The sequence below is a fragment of the Apus apus genome, chromosome 19, assembly GCF_020740795.1.
Source record: "Apus apus isolate bApuApu2 chromosome 19, bApuApu2.pri.cur, whole genome shotgun sequence".
Lineage (NCBI taxonomy): Eukaryota > Metazoa > Chordata > Aves > Apodiformes > Apodidae > Apus > Apus apus.
This window is the reverse complement of record NC_067300.1, coordinates 6,518,425-6,540,599: the sequence shown is the minus strand read 5'-3', so window position 1 is coordinate 6,540,599 and position 22,175 is coordinate 6,518,425. Positions and strand designations below refer to the sequence as shown.

The 22,175-nt window shown below is 42.6% G+C and overlaps 1 protein-coding gene across 1 annotated transcript in view; it reads right to left on the bottom strand.

Moving 5' to 3' along the window:
• GPR107 (G protein-coupled receptor 107) overlaps positions 1-21,257 on the bottom strand; it is a 33,753-nt gene extending 12,496 nt beyond the window's left edge. The window contains exons 1-14 of the mRNA XM_051636441.1: positions 21,124-21,257; positions 16,202-16,327; positions 15,345-15,395; positions 15,009-15,097; positions 14,201-14,367; positions 12,430-12,464; positions 12,172-12,228; positions 11,233-11,340; positions 9,561-9,694; positions 8,790-8,865; positions 7,526-7,599; positions 6,839-6,956; positions 5,743-5,873; positions 3,829-3,872 (exon numbers count right to left, since the gene is read on the bottom strand). Of these exons, the coding sequence (XP_051492401.1) occupies positions 3,829-3,872; positions 5,743-5,873; positions 6,839-6,956; positions 7,526-7,599; positions 8,790-8,865; positions 9,561-9,694; positions 11,233-11,340; positions 12,172-12,228; positions 12,430-12,464; positions 14,201-14,367; positions 15,009-15,097; positions 15,345-15,395; positions 16,202-16,327; positions 21,124-21,234 (1,321 nt within the window). The 5' untranslated portion in view covers positions 21,235-21,257. The remainder of the gene's footprint in view (positions 1-3,828; positions 3,873-5,742; positions 5,874-6,838; positions 6,957-7,525; positions 7,600-8,789; positions 8,866-9,560; positions 9,695-11,232; positions 11,341-12,171; positions 12,229-12,429; positions 12,465-14,200; positions 14,368-15,008; positions 15,098-15,344; positions 15,396-16,201; positions 16,328-21,123) is intronic.
• Positions 21,258-22,175: the final 918 nt, after the last annotated feature.

Sequence of the window (22,175 nt, the reverse complement as noted above, 5' to 3'; positions counted from 1 at the left end):
GGAACATAACAGGCCTATGGAATGTCTCAATTTGCACTTCTCACCATTCCCCAGCTCTGCAGTGCTGCTTGAGGTCTTGACACTCCAATCTCTAAGCTTTATCTCAAGGTCTGAGATGCCCATGTACTGCCTGGAGCATGTTTATCCGCATGTTTATCCCCATGCTACCCCTCCTCCTTACTGGAGAGCTGTGGAGGTGTTCCAGCACAGGTCTCCACAAAGCCATGGCCTCCAGCTCTGCTGAGCTCAGCTGGGCAGAGGTTGTTCTGCACCATCCAGGACCAGGCTCTTTGTTCACAGCACTTTCATGGTACAGAAGCAGGGAGACACAGAACACAGCAAATGGCTTTTCCTGACATGGGGGCAAGCATGCCAGCATTAATCATCATTTGCCCACTGCACAGCACACAGGGAATGTTGCCTGGGAGCTACACATTGCAATGTACTTCCCCTAATTCTGCTGCCAACTGTGACAAGCTGCAGCAATTCAGGGAAACAGCCAACGTCCGTGATCAGACTGCACTGAGTTTCACACCACCCATCACATAGAGGTACAAGCAGAACATGAACTGCAATGCTGCTTCCAGCTCCATTCCTCCCTCAAACAACAGATGTCAGGATACACAGAGTGGGTTATGAAACTTGAAAAGTCCAGTGACCAAGAACCTTGAGTATCAAATACACAAGTTCCCTGCAACACACTCCCTGTCTTCTCATGATGCCTGTGAACAAGGCAGTGGCAGTTAAGTTGCTTTCCAGCCCCAAAAAATTCTAGCCCAATTTGCAAGGCTGATTTCCTTAAATCTGCAAGACATTTGTAATGCAAATCTAGCAACCAGAGAGCACGATCCCATCTGAAAGAAGATACAGTGACAGACCAAAGAGCTGCAGTGAGGCACTTCAAGTCTGAAGGTGGCAATTTTAAAAGGGAAAGAAAAAATCTTCTAAAAATGGGATGTTTACGCCCACTGCTGTGCAAGATAAGATGCCTGTGCAGGTCAGGAATTTTTCTTTAGAGTTAAAGATCACCTTCAAGGGGAAAAAGCAAATAAGCAGGCAGCTCAAACTCAACTGTATCACTGTGCCATGCCTACTCTTCTCTAGTAACCCACAGCATCTGTGCAGGTATGGTCTCCCTAGATAATTATGGCTTTAGACCCATTCCTCTAACTTTCTCAATTCAGAAAATAATCTTAAAAAAAAACCAAGTTTAAATGGCCACTAGCTACTGACTCCACTGGTACACTGCTAATACAAAGGCCTATGGCAAGCACAGCTGTAAGACTACAAGACTAGTAGTGCAACCAGCTTTCTGCCTCATTTCCAGTCTAGTCGCACTGCAGTCATGGCTGCACTTGACCCAGGGAGTGGTATTTAATGAACAGGTTGTGAAATAGCTAGAAGAGGACCAGACAGACATCCAGTCAGGAAACACCACTAGGATACTAAGTTCTGGAGTTGTTAGTTCTAAGACACAAGGAAGCAAATCGTTTTCTTTAGGCCTTTTTCACCAGCAAGAAGATCATCAGTAGACTCAACACTAGAATAAACAGCTATTGAATTTATAGCATATAATTCCCCAATACACCCTGTAAGTTAATGGAGTCTGTGTGAGAAAACAGGGAAAGCAGCCTTTGAGGTAATCTAGACAGTAAATTCCAGCAAGAACTAGGCAGTCCCACCAAAACTGTCTGCACAAGAGTCAGTCAGGTCTAACTCCAGGACAAGCAGTGCAGCATTTACACTGCATGGGAAAGGATCCAGTAGTTTTCACCACTTCAGGAGAAAACTGTCCTCATACACGGGAAAAAAAAAAAAAAGCTGGTGATTTAGTTAGCACTGGTGCTATTTTTTTCCATGAGAAATGAAGACACTGTGCAGGACCTCTGCAGAACACAGCCTCCCAGGAAAGCCTCCAGAGTTATGAGCATGTGTTTCTAGTCAAGACTATCCCCTGGTAAGTGTAACATGAATTATTTCACCTTATTACAGAGCAACCAAATCACTTTGTTTCCTCAGCCAGGCACACTAGCAGCATGACATCATTAGATAACATTCTGCTTCTGGCATCACATTGCCATCCACCTGATCCCCACAGGCTCCTATCAACAGCCTCTAAATCCTCTAACCACACTGTATTTCACAAGTGAGTCCCAGCTCTGTGGCTGTCCTGGCCACCATCTGCTGCCAGCCTATGCCATGTTTTGCCCAAAAGCTTTTTCCTTAGCTATTCCTTTATTATTAGTGTAGCATAACACAGCTGCTAAATCCCTCTCAACACACAATTATAGAACTTGCAAGATCTGCACCACCAGATGGTAACATCAGTAGGTAAAGCTGGTACCAGCAGCAGGTGATCCACAAGCAATGTTTGTGATAGCAAGCAGTGTCACCCATGGAGAACACCACAGAACAGAGGACTAAGAACAACCCTTATGGGCTACTGTGCATAGCACTGACCAGCTATAATCAGTTACTCTCAGCTCACTATTTTCTTTTATCTCCATCATAAACTACAATGCACCCATCAGAACTGCTTGGTTTTACTGAGATCTGGATTCCACAACAATTAAAATGGTCCAGTCTTTAATCCTTGATGTTGGCCACCTTAGTTTCCTCCTTCACTCAATCCGTTGTGAAGTTAAGCAATCTCCATAGCACCATCTTGTGATAAGAATCACCAAGTGCAAGGTGGGCATGGGGTGAGCACCTGAGGCCACACAGATCTAGAGGGTTTGTGTCCCAATTGTGTGCACCAGCTGCTGAGTGCACAGTGCTGGAACAGTCACAGGCTCCACTGCCACCCAACAGTTGTGCCTCAGTTGCAGAAAAGCTGACCTCTGCACTCACACACCGTGGTTCAGCCACCAGGCCTTATGTATGTGAAGTCCAGAAGAAAGACTACTTCAAGGAATGTTTAAATTTAAGCAGACTTTGTAACAGCAAGAGCAGAAATACTCCAGAACATATGATCAGTGGACAAGGTAAAACAAATTCATCAGTAAATGTCACAGAGTCTATGTGAACACACTGATGAGAAAGCTACTGTAACATTCATGCTGCATTAATATTATCCTCTTTTACATTTGTTTCTATTTGAAATTAGTATTTCTCCCCCCTTTAGGTTTGGAGCAGGTTTTTTGTATGTAAGCTGCCTGCTTCCAAGGAAGCCAGTGCTATGCTCCATGGCTTGTATCTGCAGCCAACTGAGGAACTAATCCAGAAGTGAGCGGGTAAGGCAGGAAAAGTCACACACTACAGAAGCCATATTTGGGTTGGTTTTCCATCCATCTTCTCATTTCTACTGCTACAATAAACATAACTCAACTTTACACAAGCAGTCCTTTAAGCTGTTGTACAAACATGGACAAGAACTGTGCTGCATGGAATGTTTTGTCTCACAATGAGGTTTGTTTCCCTCTATTCTGGCAGGAGCAATTTCTGCAGAAACTGAAATAAGTGAGTCGCTTTTGACTAATAGTCAGCAATTCTGGAATTCATTTCTAGTTCTGCTTCTGAACACCTGAGTCTGAGAAGAGGCAAATCTGTCAAGATGATTTGCTCTAGATGTCATGTCTAGCTCGAGCACAGAGCTGTGCAAGCACCAGAGAATGGGTTCCATGTATGAGTTCTAATGGCCAAAGCAACAAGTGAAAAATGCTATTTTCCAAATGTTATTCCCACAAGCCCCCTAAGGAGAAGTAGAAGTGACAGGAAAAGTGCAGATCTGTAGTTTTAGCTTGCATATTTTGAATCAGTGTTTGATATTCTAGCCTTATCTTATGGCATGCAGCATGAAACAACAAAAATAAATCACACATCACTTGCCTTTCCCATCTGTTGCTGAAGCTTCCTGTAAATGTCTTATTGACCTGAAAAATAAAAGAGTAGATTAGCTATAATTTTTGCACTCCCTCTTCACTGCAGGCCTGTGGAACACTGACAAGTTTTGTTAACTCTTTATGCTTGGGATATGCTCATAATTAACTGTACTTAGTGTGCTTGGCACTGCATGCATTTCACCCCCAACTCAGGCAGTTAGTTCAAGAATCTGTATCTCCTTGTGCTTCAGAAAGCTGGTTGCCAAAGCCTACTTCAGCCTACAGAAAGCTTTGTGGGAGCAGAGTGAGAAACTGGGGCACTTCCCAGCATAATGCTTTCCACTTGCACAATTCAGCTGAGCTACTATTCAGGGTACTGTCAAGCATTTGGCATCTTGCTGCTCTTTTAAGCTCTTTTCATTTAAATAGTTGATTACAGCTTACATATCTACATAGGCAACTTATGTAAGAGAAGCTACCCTGCAGGAATGTAAATTCAAGGGGCAGGTCTTAGTCACCTTGCTCACATGAGTCATCCCACCAGCTGCAGTGACACTAACCAGATGAAAAAGGGGCAGGAGTTTGTCCTGAGCTTTGCTGCCAGTTTATTTTGGTGCCCTGACAATGCAGGAACACTGGTTGCAAGCTACAAGCAGTTCCAGGACAGCTCACCTGAGCACATTTATCCATCAGATACAGCTGCTTTATGAAAACCAAGTTTTGTTCCAGCCTATCACTAGGTAGAATATACAGATTCTAGCATTAGGTAGCAAGAGCTGTGACAGTAAAAGTCCCTTTATCCCAGGAAATCAGTTGCTCTGCAAAGTTAATATTCCTGTAGCTTTATTTACTATACCCAGATGTTCTCAACCTCAGAAGAGCTGCAGCATTTTGACTGGAGAGGGGGAAGGGACAAGTGGGAAGTGCAAATTTATTGGAAGACATTTCCCAGCATTGGCAGAAGGCCACCAAGATGGTGTGGGGTTTTGCCCTTACACAGACAACAACTGGGAAGGTCAGGACAGCAGATACCCACCCACACAAGCCAAGGTGAAGCTTGCTCCCATCTACTGAGCAACATGAATGCATGTCTTCACACACACAAGTATATTTGTATTATGAAACAGTTTTCTGAACCACTTAAGAGTTACACATTTGAGAGCGTTGAGAAATTTAGTAGACAGACATTTATATTCACTCTCCATTTCAGAAAAAAAAAAAACTGGAGAAAAATAAGAATATTCTGTGTTTACTAACCAAGGAGCCAGAAGCTCCTTCATATCCCTTCTTTAAACCCAGCTGTTTATCCAATTAGACTAAAATGAATTTAGAAGATAAATGTTCTGACTAACTGGCAAAAAGCAACAATAGTGTTTATATGAATTATCACTGTTTTGGTAGAGTTTTATATAACCAACATCATTCCTTGCCAAGTAGAGTGGAAGGAAGGGCAGGGAAATGCTCCCTGTGGGATTATTTTTTCTAAACAGTCAAGTAAAAATGCAGCTACTCTGCTTGAAGGCAGCACTGATCTTAGACAGCACTACTGTTTTAAAAATTAACAGCCCAGTTTCCAACAGTCAGTAAAGCAAAATCCCATTTCTCAATGTGAGAGAGTCAACACTTCTGAAAAAAGTCCAAATTTCAAATACACGTATAGTCTGCACTGTGCTGGCCACACTTAAGTCACTACCCATCCTACCTTATCCCCTCCTTAACCTCTCCAAAACAAGTACCTTCCACAACACAAAATTGGAGTGTTAAGACTGGTACAGTTTATAAAAGTTAACACTTGACTCCACAGGACCAACCCCTTTTGCTCTGGCAGTACCTTTAGCTCTAAGCAGCAGACAAAACTCATTAGTTTAGAAACATCTCAAGCCACCAGGGACCAGACACCACTCAACACATAGTGACTCACCATACCACTGGAAATAGTATGGCTCCACAGCACAGCAAGTCTACCAGGAAGAGGATTTCTTTCCACAGTCCATATTCAGTTGTCCCCTCTTCTGTCGACTCTATGATAATATATGCCACGTTTGCCAGTACCTGTGGGACAAAACATGCTTAATGGTTTCAGAAACTTCCAAAAGAGATGCTGCCAATTCAGCAAAAGTTGTCCCACAGTGGCAGAAAGAGCCCATTCAGCAACATCAATAATTCTTCTACAATTCTGTGTCAAGAAAGTCACACATTCAGCAGCATCTTTACAGCATCTACAGAGATGAAACTGATTGGAGCTTACTTCTGCTGACATTCAGAAAGTAGTTCTTTTTTATATACTATGTTGAATCTATAGTATCTGATAAAAAGAACAAAAACTGTTCATAAAAGCACAGAAACGGGGCTCTGCAGGCACACTGACAGAGCAGTCTAAAAGCATTATGCTAAATTAAGCAAAAAATGCAAACAGGTCACTGACCACGTTTTGTACTCCCTATCTGAGCTCTGTAAGAACCTCAAAAATATGAATGATATACTTCTGGTTTTGCAGTTAGGTAAGGGGTTCTGTCTGGAAAGGCAGAAAAGCTGTTCTACCAATCACAAGTAAAAGTGCTGGCACCCTACTTACTACAGTTCCTGAGCAGGAGACAAGCAGTGATCACTTTGAACACACTGGGAATGCTTCACACCCAACCAACCTAGAAGTCTTATTTTTTTCTCCTTAAGCCCATTCAGCAAGCATTTCAGAAGTGACAGCTTTCATTTCATTTCCCTACTTAACAATTACTGTTTTGTAGCCCAAGTTTTGTACAGCATGAATATACCAACCTTACAGCTAGTTGTTTACTTGCTGACACTATTTGAGCACCATTATCTCATACTCAACATCAGCAGAAAAGTGCAGATCTAACTTCTGGCCCAGGAAATCCTACCTCAACTTGTACTGTAACCAACAGGCTTATACAAAAACAAAATAACTATGTGGTATTTTGTGAAGGATTCACAGCCTTCCAGTTTCCACAAGCAGCTCTTCCACAAGACAGTAGGTATTGACACAGCTCAGTCCTTACCTGAAGTGGGATGACAATCATGAAAATTTTTTTGTCTTTATCTGACAGGATGTGTTTAATGAAAGCCCAGCCTGTGCCAATAAGGGCAATAGTGATGAACAGAAGAGCACCCTTCAGTCTGAAAAAGAAGCAGATACTGCAGTGAGACTATCACACTTCCTATACTGCCCAGTTCTCCTACAGTCACAGTGAAACCACAAACCCAAACAAATGTTTTGCTATTCATAATTTTGGCAAGTGCTTATCCTACAACAGTGAAGCAGATGTGCTTGCTTACAACTGTGTATCACATAGTAGTATCACACTTCATTCACAGTTGTCAATACATATAATCTTTTCCTGAGGGAATCATCCATTCACCATCATGAATAGGATAAAAGAGTGGCAGCTGTACCCTCTTACCATTCACACCAAGAGCAAATGAGACACTTGAATATTAGGATGAACAAAAAAACCAAAGCCTTTCTTCTTCTTTTGCTCCTCCACCCAGATAACTACCAATTCTCTGCAGCTGCCCTCTGTAAGAATAACTTTCCCCTTCACACAGAGCTGATTGTTGTTGTCTTGTCATCCAGACTGTAGTACCAAAGAATCAGCAATTTTCCAGTTTGCTCAGGAGGGAGGGGGGCAGCCCCCCAGAGAATTAAGTTGTCTGAATGTATCACATCAATCTTCTGATATACTTACAGGTGAGTGATGTAATAAACAACAGCCCAGCCTTCAATAGGAAATCCCTGAGAAGAAATGTAGTAATAGTCGATCTGGAAGCAGAACACACAGCATGTTACTCTCCAAGCCACTCCTCAGCACCCCACCCATGCCTATAAAACAGATTTGCTTGTTAGCCATTCCAGGTTTCATTTTCCAGTCAGTGTGTACAAACTCACCTCTTGCATCTCAGAAGATACTTCCCCCCCAACATGTTAGTTTTGTTCACCAACGAGGTCATTTCCATTTGCTGTAGTTCTAAGTGTCAGTGAATGGATCTTATATAATATATTCTTCCTACACAGCTCCCACACTTAACTACAGTTAAACAACTGCATTTGTAACCTATTTATTCATTCATTGCTCAAGTTCAGTTGCATTAGGTGACTAGAGGCTTTTTAGTTTCACTTTCACTAGAAGTCAGGTTCAAATCATTAGACTCCAAAAACATTTATAGCAGTTATCCTATCATAACATGGAAGGTGAAGACCATGGCTGACACCAACACTGAAGGATTAACTGTTTGCCATTACCTTTGTTTACAAGATTTTCCAGTGAAAAGGCAAAGTCAATGCAACTCAAAGTAGACTTGAATTTTACAAACATTCATCAAGGTTTCCATTCATTAACATTTATTGCAAGCCAGGTATCTGAAGCAGCACTATAGTTCAAGCTTTCAGGCCAGCTTCAGATGGCCAAAGCATTAAATTCGTGAAACTTGGAATCACAGACTCTTAGAATGGTGAAGGCTGGAAGAGGCCTTAAAGATCATCAGGTTCCAACCTCCCTGCTATGAGCAGAGACATTTCCCCACTAGACCAGGCTGCACAAGCCTCATCCAACCTGGCCTTAAACACCTCTAGGGAGGAGGCTTCCACAGCCTCCCTGAGTAACCTATTCCAGCACCTTCCTACCCTCATGGTGAAAAATTTCTTCCTGATGTCTAACCTAAATCTCCCCTCTTTCAGTTTAAAATCTTTACCCCTTGTCCTATCACTGCCCTCTCTGGTGAAAAGTTCCTCCCCAGCTTTCCTGTAGGCCATTCAGGTACTGGAAGGTGCTACAAGGTCTCCCCAGATCTTGCAGCTTCACCACTTCAGGCCATGATCTCAACTGTATTTCAAGTCAGAATTTGCTGATGAAAACTGAATCCTTCCCACTCAACAGCTGCAGTTCAGTTCCAATGCTTCAATACTACAACAGCACCTCCTGGAACAAGGTAAGGCAGAAAAGTTCCACATACCGCATGGAAGACCAAGGACAGAGATTTTGTGAAAGGCAGGGCTGCCATCAGCCAGTGGATCTTGAAGACATCATTTCTGGGAAGTGAAACAATAAGGCAACAATTGAAAGCCAGCAGTAAAGGTTTCAGTTTCCAAGGGTATTTCTTTAAAACCTATACATGTCAAACAGGAACTCCCAGGCTGGGCTGACTCAGCGCAAAATGCTGCAATCCAAGTTTTTGCAACATCCTGAACACCACTCCAACTGCATGTTCTACAACTCTGTTTTTTGAATACATGGGTTAATGAAAAACAGTAATCTATAGGAACATCTTGCATTTACAGAACATAACTGTTAGAAAATGGGATAAACATCATTCAAACATGTATCGCTGTCCCCAAGTCACCATGACCACATCACCAAGTGAACTCCAGGCTACCAAATCATCTCATCACCAAGTGAAATCCAGACTAAGTCAAAACAGGTGCTCCTGGCTTCTGTTGCTGTGCTTTAACTAATGCTTTTCATCTAGGAAATCCTTTCACTTTTGACTATAATCAAAATATTTATGGCTCTCCAATGCCATCATTCCCCATAGGAAAAAAAAACAGATCAAGTTTTTCTTGTTATTTAATGCTTTCAACTATAAAATCTATGTATTAGACAGCATTGAGGTAGATTTGGAGTTTAAAGTTACTAAATCTGTGAATTCAGCATTATAAGAGGAATAAGACAAAAAACAAACAAGGTGGGCCTGTACTTGTCACCAACACTAAACTAATCCACTTACCTGCGTTTTCGAAGTATGTGGATCCAGGCAGTCCCAGAGAGGAAGAAGAAAACAGCCATGGAAATGTAAAGTTTTGGCAGGGGGATCTCACCCGCTGAGAGGTAACTTTCAGGATTCTTTTCCGTAATTTCTATCTGAATATTCAAGAAGTGATTTGTGCACAGTTGAAAACACATTTTGTCAAAGCACCCAGTTAAAAATCACAGTTCACAATCCAATTTGCTCATTTAAAATTAGCTTTTCTGAAGCAGCAACTGTCACAAGACTCAGAAGAAAATAAAAGGCAGCTTTCCATGCTCAAGAATCTTAAGATATTTTGCAAAATTACACCCCAAACAATTTCATTGAGAAGCAGAGAAGGATTTCCAGAAAAGGACTGATTCCTTCCAGAGCTTCAGTTATACAATGTAATTCAGAAAGGCAAAGTCATTTTCCCAAAGAATAGTTGTTCTGTGTACCAAGCTCCAGAGTTTGTCCACAGACGATTCAGTCTCTACAGCCTTGCATGAACAAACAGGTTTTATAGCACAGTCCTGATTTTAGGTGTGGAAAAGAATCATAATTGGCTGAAAAACTTGCTCTTAAGTTTACTCCCATAGGTTTCATCCCCTGTCAAGAGTAAGGAAGCCTCTGCTGCAAGACTATGACCCTGCGACTAAGAAAACACAAGATCTAACATCCTATTTCTGTCTCTAAGTGGCTTGGTTGTATGTGTAAGGACTTCATTAAAATAATGCATCCCAACTAGTTGGCAGCAATGAAACTCTCCTGTATCCCTGAATACAACCAAGCTGGTCGGTTATCCAGGTTTTCTTCTCTTTCCATTTCCTTCAGTGCATCAAAGCAACAAAGACCAAGACAAAAACTTGGCCTTCTAAACATACAACTTCAGAAACAGATTTTAAATAGCCCTAACTTAGCCCAGACTAAACTATTAAATTTCATCACCTACATATTCCCGTGCTTCTCCCTTGCAGAAGCATCAGCACAACCATGTAAAAAGCAGCCCAGGGGGCTGATATGGTTGTTACTTCAGTCAATTAGAGGATTCATTAGCAAATAGCTCACTCTGCACCAGCACAGATGCACATGGAGCACAGGAAAGAGAAACAAGGGAAAGCCTGAGCTGTGGTGATGCACTCTGACTTAGAAGAGCATAGGATCAAACCCTTGAATGTTAAAAGAGAAAAGACATTTGCTGTAATACATTGTCTTTCAGTTGTGCATCTAACAGTGTAAAACCACATATTTAATTAGGCCAGAAAAAGCAAAAATAGTGAATTTGCAAATACCAACAATTAAGATTGCAGTAGCAGCCTTCATGTCTGCAACTGTGTAAAGAAACAAGAGATTTTTGAGCACAGCAGAACAGGAACAGCTGTTTTAGCTTCCATCTCATTGCAATGTCTAGTCACAACAGTGCAGACTGAACCCAGCCCACACAGTCTTCAAATTTCCATACAATTCTTCAAAACTAGTGTTTTAATTCTTCTTATTGTAGTTTCTTCCTTCAGAAATGCCACAACAGAGATTAAATGCACAACTCTGAATCACTTCCCACCCCATTTATACACTCATGTACAAGTGGGTGCTTGGTATACAAGCTAGAATTGAAAATTATATGATTAACTCACTCACTCAGACTGAAATCAACTCAAGAAGCCATACTCACATCCAGATTAAAGCGTCGCTGATCCTTAGCTGGTCCATCACTAACACATTTATGGAAATACAGGCTGTAGAGACCCTCTTGGTTATCAGAACTGATGTTAAAAAAGAACTGAAAACAAAGAACAGGAAAGTCAGCATTCACATTCACAACAGGGTTGCCCTGGTAAGAAGCCACCTCTACTGAAGCATGTAAAAAGTCATTTAGTCTCAGCTGGCTCCTTCCAGCAAGTACACTGTCCTGAGGATACCAGCATATCTGCAAGTTTCAGGATTCCAGATGCAAAATCATGCCTCTGCCTAAGATTATGCACTCTGGTAATCCAAAACCCCTACCAGAGACCTTTTGGTATCAGTGTTTAACTTAGCTCACCACAGAGATAACAAGAAGCATTGCATATTTAAGACAGTGAAGCCTAAAATTTTGATCATACTTGCCCTAAAGCATAAGGAAGTATTCTGTTCCTCCCCCAAGTATGCAAACTGGGATAGCTATGGAAATGAGATTTGTGTCACATAACAGAATTTAAGTTGCATTTGTTTTATCATTACCAACAAGTGGACCAGGGTGCTGAAACAAAGCAATAATCTGATTTCATATGGAATACCTTCCCCTTGAGTGAGTTCCCAGTCAGGCCAGTTATTTGTTGTTAGAAATCTGTATGAACTAGTTGCATCACAGCAAACTTGAATATGCTGCAGCTCACACTGAAAGATATTTAGAACTGCATCATAACACAGGCAGCTTAAAACAGCTCCCACATGTCACAAAGGAAGATTTCTAACACTTGTTAACAAGGGAGCACTCAAAAACTCACTGAGTGATTAGAGAGGCTTCTGTACCAAAGAAAGAGGACGACAGTAGGGAGTAACAGACTTTTACTTTTCACAGAGTAGTACATTGAAGGAGCTGTCTGCACACATGAAGACATTGGCAGCCTACCTGAAATGATAAAGTTCCTTTGTCATTGTGAATGGCATGCTCTTGTTCTACTATGCTCTGGGAAAAGGAAAACAGACTTAGGTTTTTTTTTAAGCAGGTAACTACCACATTTTTCCACATCATTCAGACAATCAAAATTTTGTACATTTTGCACATTTACAGAGAAGGTGAGAGCAACAGAAAGTAATACTCTCCACTGTCTGGATATGCTTAGACTGGAATATTGTCTCAGGTTTTTTCTGAAAGATGGTTTCTTACCTGGGAGGTCGTTGTACTTCGTTTGGACTTGTTACCTAGAGATAAAATATTAATGGTACACTTAGAGTGACTGCATTTAGACACGCTCATGGACCATCACCTTTCACACATTGCCCATACCTTACTCAAAATACTCTATACCTGCCTTAGTGGCAGTTTCCTAGTTAATCATTAACAGAGACTCCTGCCTAGTCCCTCCTTACTCTCCCAAGACTCTTCCTACAGCCAGCATTCATTCTGAATGCAGCTTCAAATGCTAGGATGGATTTCTCTACTATTACAGCTTCTACAAAAGACTACCCAAGAAATCTTTCCAACCACCCCAGTGACAGTGGTGCAGGAGGCAGGTAACCTACACCAGATGCAGGCTACAGCCTTGCCTCATACAGTCTACAGCTGCAACTTCTAATGAGTGCTGTTAACCTCACTAACTAATCTTAATCTGGACATTAACACATGGCCTGACAAACATATACAAATCCTAAGTAGCCCCAGGGAAGGAAAAAAGTTCTCAGCTCTTTACTAATCAAGGCCCCAGTAAAAAGAAACAAAAACCAAAAGTAGAGGTGACTTGCCAAGTCACTGAACCTAAAACTGGCAGGAGACTTCAGAGCAGCAGGTGAAGTTCAGTTTCACTCCACTCCTATAAGAAGCTTTTCGAACAGAAGCTCATCCCATCCTATCAGGAAGCAAAAGTTCAAGACTTAAGCTTTGGTTTTGGCTCCCTCACCTCAGTGCCCTGTCACTGTGCATGTTACACTTTATAGTGCAAGAAAAAGCAAAACTCCAGCTGTCAGATCAATTCTCCTATGCCATCCAGCCTTAAGTCTTGACTTGTTAAAACAGCTATGCAAAATTCACCAGCTTTGATACGACAGGGCAAGACAGACTCAGACTACTTCAGACCAGACTGCTGAGCAGTCTGAACTTGTCCAGGAAGGGATAACATGAAGTGTTTAGAGCTAATCCCATCAGTGCCGAGATTATAAAACTGTTTTGTCTGCTGGTCTGGAAGCCTGACAAAGATCTGTGCCTCCAAGAAAGGCTACTGGCAATGTTACTCCTCTATCTCCATAGCTTCTAAGCAACAGAGTAGTTTTCAACTCCTTGGACACATAAATACAAATGCTAACTGGAAAGGACCTGTGGAGATATTTAATCCAACTTCTGACTGCAAGCAAGCCCAGGGTAAATACTCTATTGAATTGGCCCTGGCTTTATTTAGTCAAGTGTTTGAAACCTCAAAGGAAGGAGATTCTACATGTTCTGCCAATGATTTGCTACAATGCTGGGAAGTCTTATTTTCCTAGGAAAATATATACCTAGAAAATTCTTATTTTCCCTCCCAAAATCCAATCTGAGACACCCAAGACTTAACAAGGGGGCACAGTCAGAGGCTGCATTGTGGGCCCCTAAAACTGGCTTGGCATTCTTGTTCTTCTGACCTTCCTTCAGCTAGCTGTTGGTGGCTATCAAACCCCTCCTTGGCCTTCTTTTGACAGACAAAAGACAACCAAGTTCCTCAGCCCCTCCCCTCAGGTACTGCAGGCCTCCAACAGTCACATAAGGTCTCTGTTGGATCAACAGAACCAGTTAACACAAATCACTGAAGAGGAGAGACTCCACAAGGTAGCTGTGCACAGGTTCACACAAGACTGTGCACCAAGAGTAGCCCAAGGGGACCTAGAATGTGACCACAAGACACTGCTGGATGCACATCAGCAAGGAACTAGCAGGGAGAGCACACAGAGGTCAGGATTAGCAGGCTCACCTGTCTTTGTGCCTTCGTTGGTCTTTGTAGGAGTTTTACCAGAATCACTGCTCTGCTCAGAGGTGGCTTGTTTTGGTGGCTTGTTACTTAAGGTAGCAACACTTTCCTCAGACACAAATGAAATTTTAGGTAAAGAAGCAGCTCCTGCAGAGAACCGAACCTTCACACTGAACAAAGATTTTATACAAAATGAAAGCAAATCAGCATTTGTAACAGAGACTTTCACAGCCTACAAACACCAAATAATCCAGTTGACTTGCTCTTTTTACCACAGAGAAAAGGCAAATACCAAGGTCATTGCTTACAGCAGCCCAGCATTGAGCTGATCACTGGGGGAGAAATTACACTACATCACTGGGGGAGAAATTACACTACACATTTTCATCAAATACAAGAGCAGCTAAAGAAAAAGTGACTCAGATTTGGTACCCAAACCCTCTTTGGAAACTGCGTTTTGATGACACAGAGTGCCTGCAAAAGCAGCCTGGAAGGTACTTCCATAAAACACATAAAGACACAATAAAAAGACACATTCAGTGCAAGAGCTGCAGAAGTGACCCAAGACTTCAAGTTTATGCCTTCAGCACACTTAAGGTATGATGATTTTGCCTTATATCCCCTTATCCCTGGATCCAGAATTCTTGGACCATTTCACACTGCAGATTTTTTTCTTTCAACTCACCTCAACTCTCATATAACCCATTAAAAAATAAAAGACATGTACAGCAGCTTTCTAAGCCCTTAAAAAAGTTCACATTAGCTTCAACAAGAGAAATAACTTTAAATGCCGTGTACAGTATTTACTCACACATCATCTGTGAGGTCTAGAAGTAAGATTACAACAGAGACATCTTGCTCTGGCTTCTTTTTCAAGATACAGTAATCCACTTCTTCATCCTGGTAATGAAAAACAAACATCTTTCAAATATCCTCCTGTTTGTAAGAAATGAGACATGTTCCCATCCCCCCTAGGTAGAAATTACCATTCTTAGTCCAACAAGTTGTAAAACTGAATTACCCTTAACAACCTGTACATGTCTGAAGGTGTTCATCCCCACCACCTTTTTTTTATTTCTTCCAACCATTCCCAGATTAAGGTGGACTGAGATGTCCCCAGCTTAGAAAAGAAGTTCACATCTCTTACCAGGTAAGTGGAAAACCCATCATTTCTTGTTCGATCCAAACTGAACCCCACCTATGAGGATGAAGAAGAATCTGTCAAATTAAAACAGTTCAGAGGCCAAAACACCACTGAAAGAGTGAAAATTACTGCTCTCTAAACAAATTAACTTATGTTTAAGGCAGAAACCAGGTATTTTTCTCATTACCTAACTGGACAGAAAAAAAGATGCAAGCATCATCAACTTGCTGCTTCATCCGTATCCACCAAGAACAAACTATATACTGATTGAAACCCAAACTCATCTAGAGCAGCTTCAGTCCCTGAACCTTTTAACTTATTTCAGTATTTTTCCAGATGTTTTTGCTTGAGGAAAACATTTAATACTTTCACTAATCAAGTGGCCAAATCGTGCAAAAGTGTAAGAACACAGGTCAGTTTTCTACTGTTGCATTTCAATCTATTAAAGTTGCTAATATCATATGCAATGTAATATATCACATAATATTAAGAGTCCTCTAAAAATAAGACTATCCCTGTTCTGGAAACATACTGATACAATGATTCCAAGATGCAATGCAACAGGATAACATAATAGCCTCACATCAGAGGACTGCTTAGGAAACTCATGTTCAGTTCAGGTTATAGATCTGTGCACTGAGTTCAGCAGAGCATCCAATGAGTTAAAGTTAATCCTTAAAGCTAAATGGATAGTCCTTAAGGGTAAATCTCACAACACACATCTCCTCAAACAGCTCATGGTGGGGAAGCAAAGCCAAGACCACCACCAGTGTGGATCTGACACCCAACCAAGTTCAGGCATCCAATGTACAGGCAGGTTCACAGGCAGCTTGAACAGTCACTGACTCCAAATAACTCACTGATAAACTGTTCTTGTCATCATGGCTCACTGGTGGGTTCAGAGAAAGGTTGCTGACATTGACTTTCATGTAACCATTTTTGAAGAAGCCGAAGGTATTCAGGTGCACTTTCTGCCTCACATCATCCTGTAAGAAAGGAAAGTGTACAAATCTCACATACGATTACACAAAGAGGGAGCAGGGTGACAGGCTGACAATGACTTCAGTATTCATGCAAAACATCTGATCATACCAAGAGCAAATTTCTTTACAATACCTTCAGATATAACCAATTATTTCACTGGAATTGACCAACTCTTCCAATAACCTGAACAGCAAGAACTTTAAATAAATGTGTCTTTGCTAATTACCTGGCTGTACTACTGAGAAATATGCAACAAAATTGTCTGGAAGAAAAAGTATCTGGCATCACTGATTAAACAAATATTACTACCAAAGAGAGATCCTAGACAAATCAAGACAACCCTTGTTTGAGCACCAGCTACTGACATTGCAACAGCCCAAAGAGGAAACAGTTGACTGGGGTGATCTTACCTAACCAAGAACTGGGCTCTGGCCAAGTGTTTAGCAAGTATCACAGTGTCTGGTCATCCCACCAGATCTTCTATGCTAGGCAGGGCCAATGTTTGGACAGTCAAATTGGAAAACTACATGTATGGTGTAAACAGAGTTCTCAGCTAGCCCCATTCCCTCAAATGTTTTTTAGCAGGGCCTTGTATCCTGTAAGTAGGATAAATACAAAAAAATGGATATGTCGGTTCATGGGGTTAGTTTCTCTAACAGGAAAACACCAATTCCTTCCTTTGCACTCCCTGTCTTAGCTACACAATAATTTGCTTCCTCATGGTTCAGCAATGAAGCTGTAAGAACTGATCCCTTTCTGTGTCCTGCTCAGCTGATAAAGGTTCAAGTATGGTGACGTTCTTTTTGGTTTTTAATAAGGAGGTCAGAACAAAAGAAAGGCAGAAAACAGAGCAATGAAAATTAAAAAGCAAGTTTAAAATGTGATTTAAAACACTTTTACAAGTCATCACTAAGAATAAGAAAATTGTTTCTTCCTCTTGTTTCTTCTAAGAAAAGATGATCAGATTGCAGAACACTCTAAGCAGACAAGTCAGCTGCTAAAGGCTCTGGACAAGGTCTGGAAGACTGAGCTAAGGATTGCTGAAGTATAGCAAGTTCTCTCTCTTATCCCCAGTATTGATTTTGACATCTCTGCATAAAACACTCCTGCTACATAAATATCACTGACTGTAACAGCAGAACACTCATCCTGACACAGCTAACCTGTAATCTAGCTGTACTACGATCACCCTAATAGAACTGAGTTAACCTGGCAAATAACCAGATGGTTCCCTTAATGCTCAGAAGAGGAAAAAAGTTAATGACACATGGCTCACAGCAGATGCTGTGTTGAGAGAATTAGAGCTACACTGCCTTTGTGTTCTAGGCCACTTAATGTGCTTGAAACAAGAGCCCATCTGGTTGATTTAACACTGCTTTCAATCTAATTTCCCAGTCAGAGAAGATTAATACTAGCTCTTTACAAATCACATCAGGCCTACTAGCCACATCTGGACAGATAAGTACGTCTCTGGAGGAAGATACGAAGGGGGATAGAGTCATCCAGCCACAAGGTGTTTGGCACCTTATCAAGATGACCAGAGACAGCTGCTTCAGTCAGGGCACTTGCAGAAGTCATTCAGTTCCACTGCAGTTTATTTACTTTGCTGGTTTCCTAATACACACCCCACCAACAAAAGATAATATACAACACACACACTTTCCTCTCTAGTTTTATCTCAGCTTTGAGTGCTTAAGAGTTTACAGAGTTAGTTCACAAATCCTTCAGCTTTACATGATCCCACACTCTGTCACCAGTTGCCATAAAGCAACAGCAGGTACTGCAAGATCATCTCCTGCTCCCCATACTGACAGCATAAAGATACTGGTTTACCAGGAATTGTCTCACCTCTCACAGGGAGCTTAAGATCCAGTTTTTATTTATAATCACTCAGCTGCTGACTTCAGAAATATTCAACTCTAAGTTTACAACAGAGGTGTGAGACCAGACAAGGGAATACTTCAGCATCCAAGCTGTTTGTACACACGTGATTTTGACTCAGGATGCACTTTAACAGTGCAGCCTGACCCTTTGAGAAGGGATGATCCAGGACTCATCACTAACCAGACACAGCCAAACCAATACAATAAGTTCTCAGCTTATTTCTATAAAAAATCTTCCCCACTCTTAGGCTAAAAATTGACCCTGCAACATTTGAATATGATGACAGGAACTGGCAGCCAAAATCCTGTAGCCCAGCATGGGAAGGAAAACTTTCTTTGACATTTTACCCCAAAACTAACTTGGGATCACACTATCAGGAGAGTGAAAGTCTCAACAGAAAGCACTTACCCTTACATGGAAGGAAACTTATTATTTGTGTGTGACTAATAGCAAGACTTGTAATTTTTGTGAGACTAAATGAATTACTGTGAAAGGTATTTTCAGCTTGAGCAACTGAAGCACTAGACCTATCAACATGAAAGGGCCACAAGTATTTACAAACCACTGAAAACAGATCTTCCAAATAACAATTTAACATGACACTGCAATATTGACAATATCATAGAAGAGGAGAGGTCTTACTTTCCTTTTGGAAGCCAGTTAATTGCCAAAGGCAACACACTTCAATCAGAAACCACCACCACAGCTGCTTCAGTGTTGTCAGGTGGATGGTTCCTCTTGATAAATCACCAGAAACTGGTACATTCAGCTACTAACTAACATTAAATTTAACTTCTTCATTCTCTGAGACAGTTTGTACCGTTTGTATACAAACTGTATTACCCAAAACATAAGGCTTCCATATTATAGCATTCAACTGCTCAGATCAAAAAAATAATCTGAATTAAGGTCAAGTAAAACATTCCAACTACCAACTAGTTCTGGAAACCTCTGAAAAAATTGTTTCCAGTCTTCTGTAACTTCAATTTTCATAGGCTTTTTTTGTTTGGGTTTATTGGTTGGTGATTGGTTGTTTTTTGTTTTGCTTTGTTTTAAAGACAGCTCATTAAGTTAATGAAGCTGGTAGCACCTGCTACTAAGAGGGTCTCCTTTGACGAGGTTAGTCTAATAACAAGATTAAAATACAACATTTTTCTAACTCAGAAGAAATAAATCACTTCGTGTGTTTTTATAAAGATAAAAGATATTTCCAGAACAGGAAACCACTCAGACTGTGGCTTGTTTTTCTGACAACAAAAACACCCTTCACCTCTGCACGCTAATTACAAAGATACAAGAATGAGGCTGTTCTAACTTCAGCAACAACAGCTTGCTTGAGGAAATCCAATATCAAACACACACAGAGCTGAGGCCTTCAGCTTGGCACAGGGTCAAAGCACACTTACAAAGCAAGGAGCCAATGGCAAGAACACAAGAAGGGAGATTTCCTTGTGAAAAGGTGCAGTTGTTGGAGCCTGGTATTTACATAAACGCTGTAAAGCAGTGGACGAAGAAGAAAAGGAGAGACTGTGCTCTAACAAAGCTCATATTTATACAGGAGGTGGACAAAGGCATTAACACACTGCTCCTTTCCACAGGGCTTAGCAGGTCAGTGCTGCAGCTCACACAAAATACCTACAAAACTAAAACCATTGCCCACTTTCATCAGAAATCTCAGCAACTATGGCTTAGTGATTGATCCAAACAGTTAAGAGACACCCTAAGAGGAATGAGAAGCCAAGTTTGCTGCTGGGAACATTTGCCTGAAGCCAGTTTGAAAGTCTTCTATGTAAGGGAAAAATACCACCCCAGGAGAAATTGTTTGTTGGTTACAAATTCTTCAAAACAAGAATGTAATCAGCATGAAACCTCCTGACTTATTGCTTCAGAGAAAAGTTTCCCTTCCCTGAAGGAGAATAACATTGATGTGGTTGCACACTGGACAGCTACACAGTCTGGAAAATTCCCTAGGAATAAGTCATGGAAGTCCCCCTGGCATTCACTGTATCCCAAAGGCTGAATGGGAACTCTGGCAAAGCTTTGGCACCCTCCCCAGGCTGCTACACGCAGGGAGTGACACGGCTCCCAGCCACACACCACTTCATTAACTTATTCCCATGTTTTCCTTGGCAGAATCCTGCACATTTTTGACTACAAGAACAAAGTTAACAACTTCATTCTGAAAATGTACAGAGCACTTCATGAACTCCACAGAAGCCCTTCAAAGGCACCACTCAAACGCAGTTTCTCTATCCCATAACCACTGTGCAGGCTTTCATTTAAAACACAACAGAAAGCAGCACTCCAGAGCTGCAGATCTTTGCCACCATCTGCACCACTTCCTATCAACGGTCCTCAAATCCAGGCACAGGACAAGAAACCCCTCGTTCCAAGCATGACCAGAAGTCTATGAGCTATCAGCACATCTTCTGCCTCTACTAATCGCTTCATCAGTGCGGAGAAACCACCCCAAGGAGGCTGGTACGACAGCTCTGCTGCCTTTTAGATCCGAGCAACCAGCGAGCAGAACAGGAAGACCACTCGCTCATCACCTACACCTTCCTGTCTCGCTTTTAACAGGACACGAAGTATCTGCAGCTTCAAACCACCACAGTTCTCAGGCCGCTTCACGCGGTTTTCCACACAACTCAGAAGCAAAGAGGCAGGGACGGAGGCAGGGGTGGGGGAAACGGGAAACGCAGAACGCAGCGGGGCCCGGACAGGCTGAGGCGCAGGAGGAGAGCACAGAGAGAAGCGAAAGGGAAGAAGTGCTGGGGGGAAGCAGCGGGACGGAGCTGAAAGCCTGGGGAGAAAAGCTCCAGCCCGCGGGAGGAGAACGGGCCCCGGGCGCCCCGCGCTCCCCTCAGGCGGCGGGGGACGGAGCCCCCGGCACAGCGGGCGGCGCAGACCTTACTTTGAGGGTGAGGTGGTGCACGCGGGCGCAGGCGGGGCCCGACCAGAGCAGCAGCAGCCCCAGCGCCACCGCGGCCCGCGACAGCGCAGCCCCAGCGCCGCGGGCCGCCATCTTTAGTCCAGCATCAGCATCTTCCTCCCGCGCCACTTCCGGGGTCAAGGGGCGGGGCACGTGATCCCGGCGGGGCCGCCCCCCCCTTCCTGTCCGCGCCGCGTCGGCTGCCGGGTCCGTGCCCTTCCACCCGGGGTCCGTGCCCTTCCACCCGGGGTCCGTGCCCTTCCACCCGGGCTTTGTGGCTTCCCAGCCCTTTTTTCCTTCTCCTCCTGCGCCGTTCCGGGCTCTGCCGGTTGTTCCCCGCCCGGATGCTGCTTCTCACGGTACCCCCGGGTGGTCCCGGGTCCCTCAGTGAGGGCCGTGGTGGTGGCCGGGGCCCTGTGCTGGGTCCTCGCTGCTTGCACAGGGGGACACCGGCCAGAGAGAACCCCGGAGCCTCTGGGGAGATGCTCAGCATGGCCCTGGTTTGGGGTGAGGAGACCCAGAGCTGCTCTGTCCCCAGACAAAGGCCAGAGCTCCTCCCTCTTACCCCTCAGCCACACAACACGGTTTATAGGGAGGTTTGGGGCTGTTGCTTCCAGCTCAGCCACGGATCAGCCAACAAGTTGCAGCTTCTTCCTGGGAGCTGTGGTGAGAGCAGATGTCTGAGCATCAGGTATTTCAAACAACTGAAAAACTGCCTTTCTGTTTAAAGCTGCGTTGAGAGTATTTTAAATATCACACAAAAATATGTAAGAGAACAAAGGCTTTCCTGCTTTCTGACTGAAATAGTTTTTTTGCAGCTATTGAACTGCTTGAAACTGGTCCCACTTAAATGACAAGCAGATTGGTCCTGGCTTCAGTGGCTTCTTGAACATGAATAGTAACAATTAAAATGGCTTTTAGACTAACACACTGCTAAAAATAATTTTGAAAGACAATTCAGTGTGTCTTCTGCACAGGAAGCCATCCATATAAATAAAGACAATTCTTCCATGTGGAGTCCTGTGCTGTCAGCT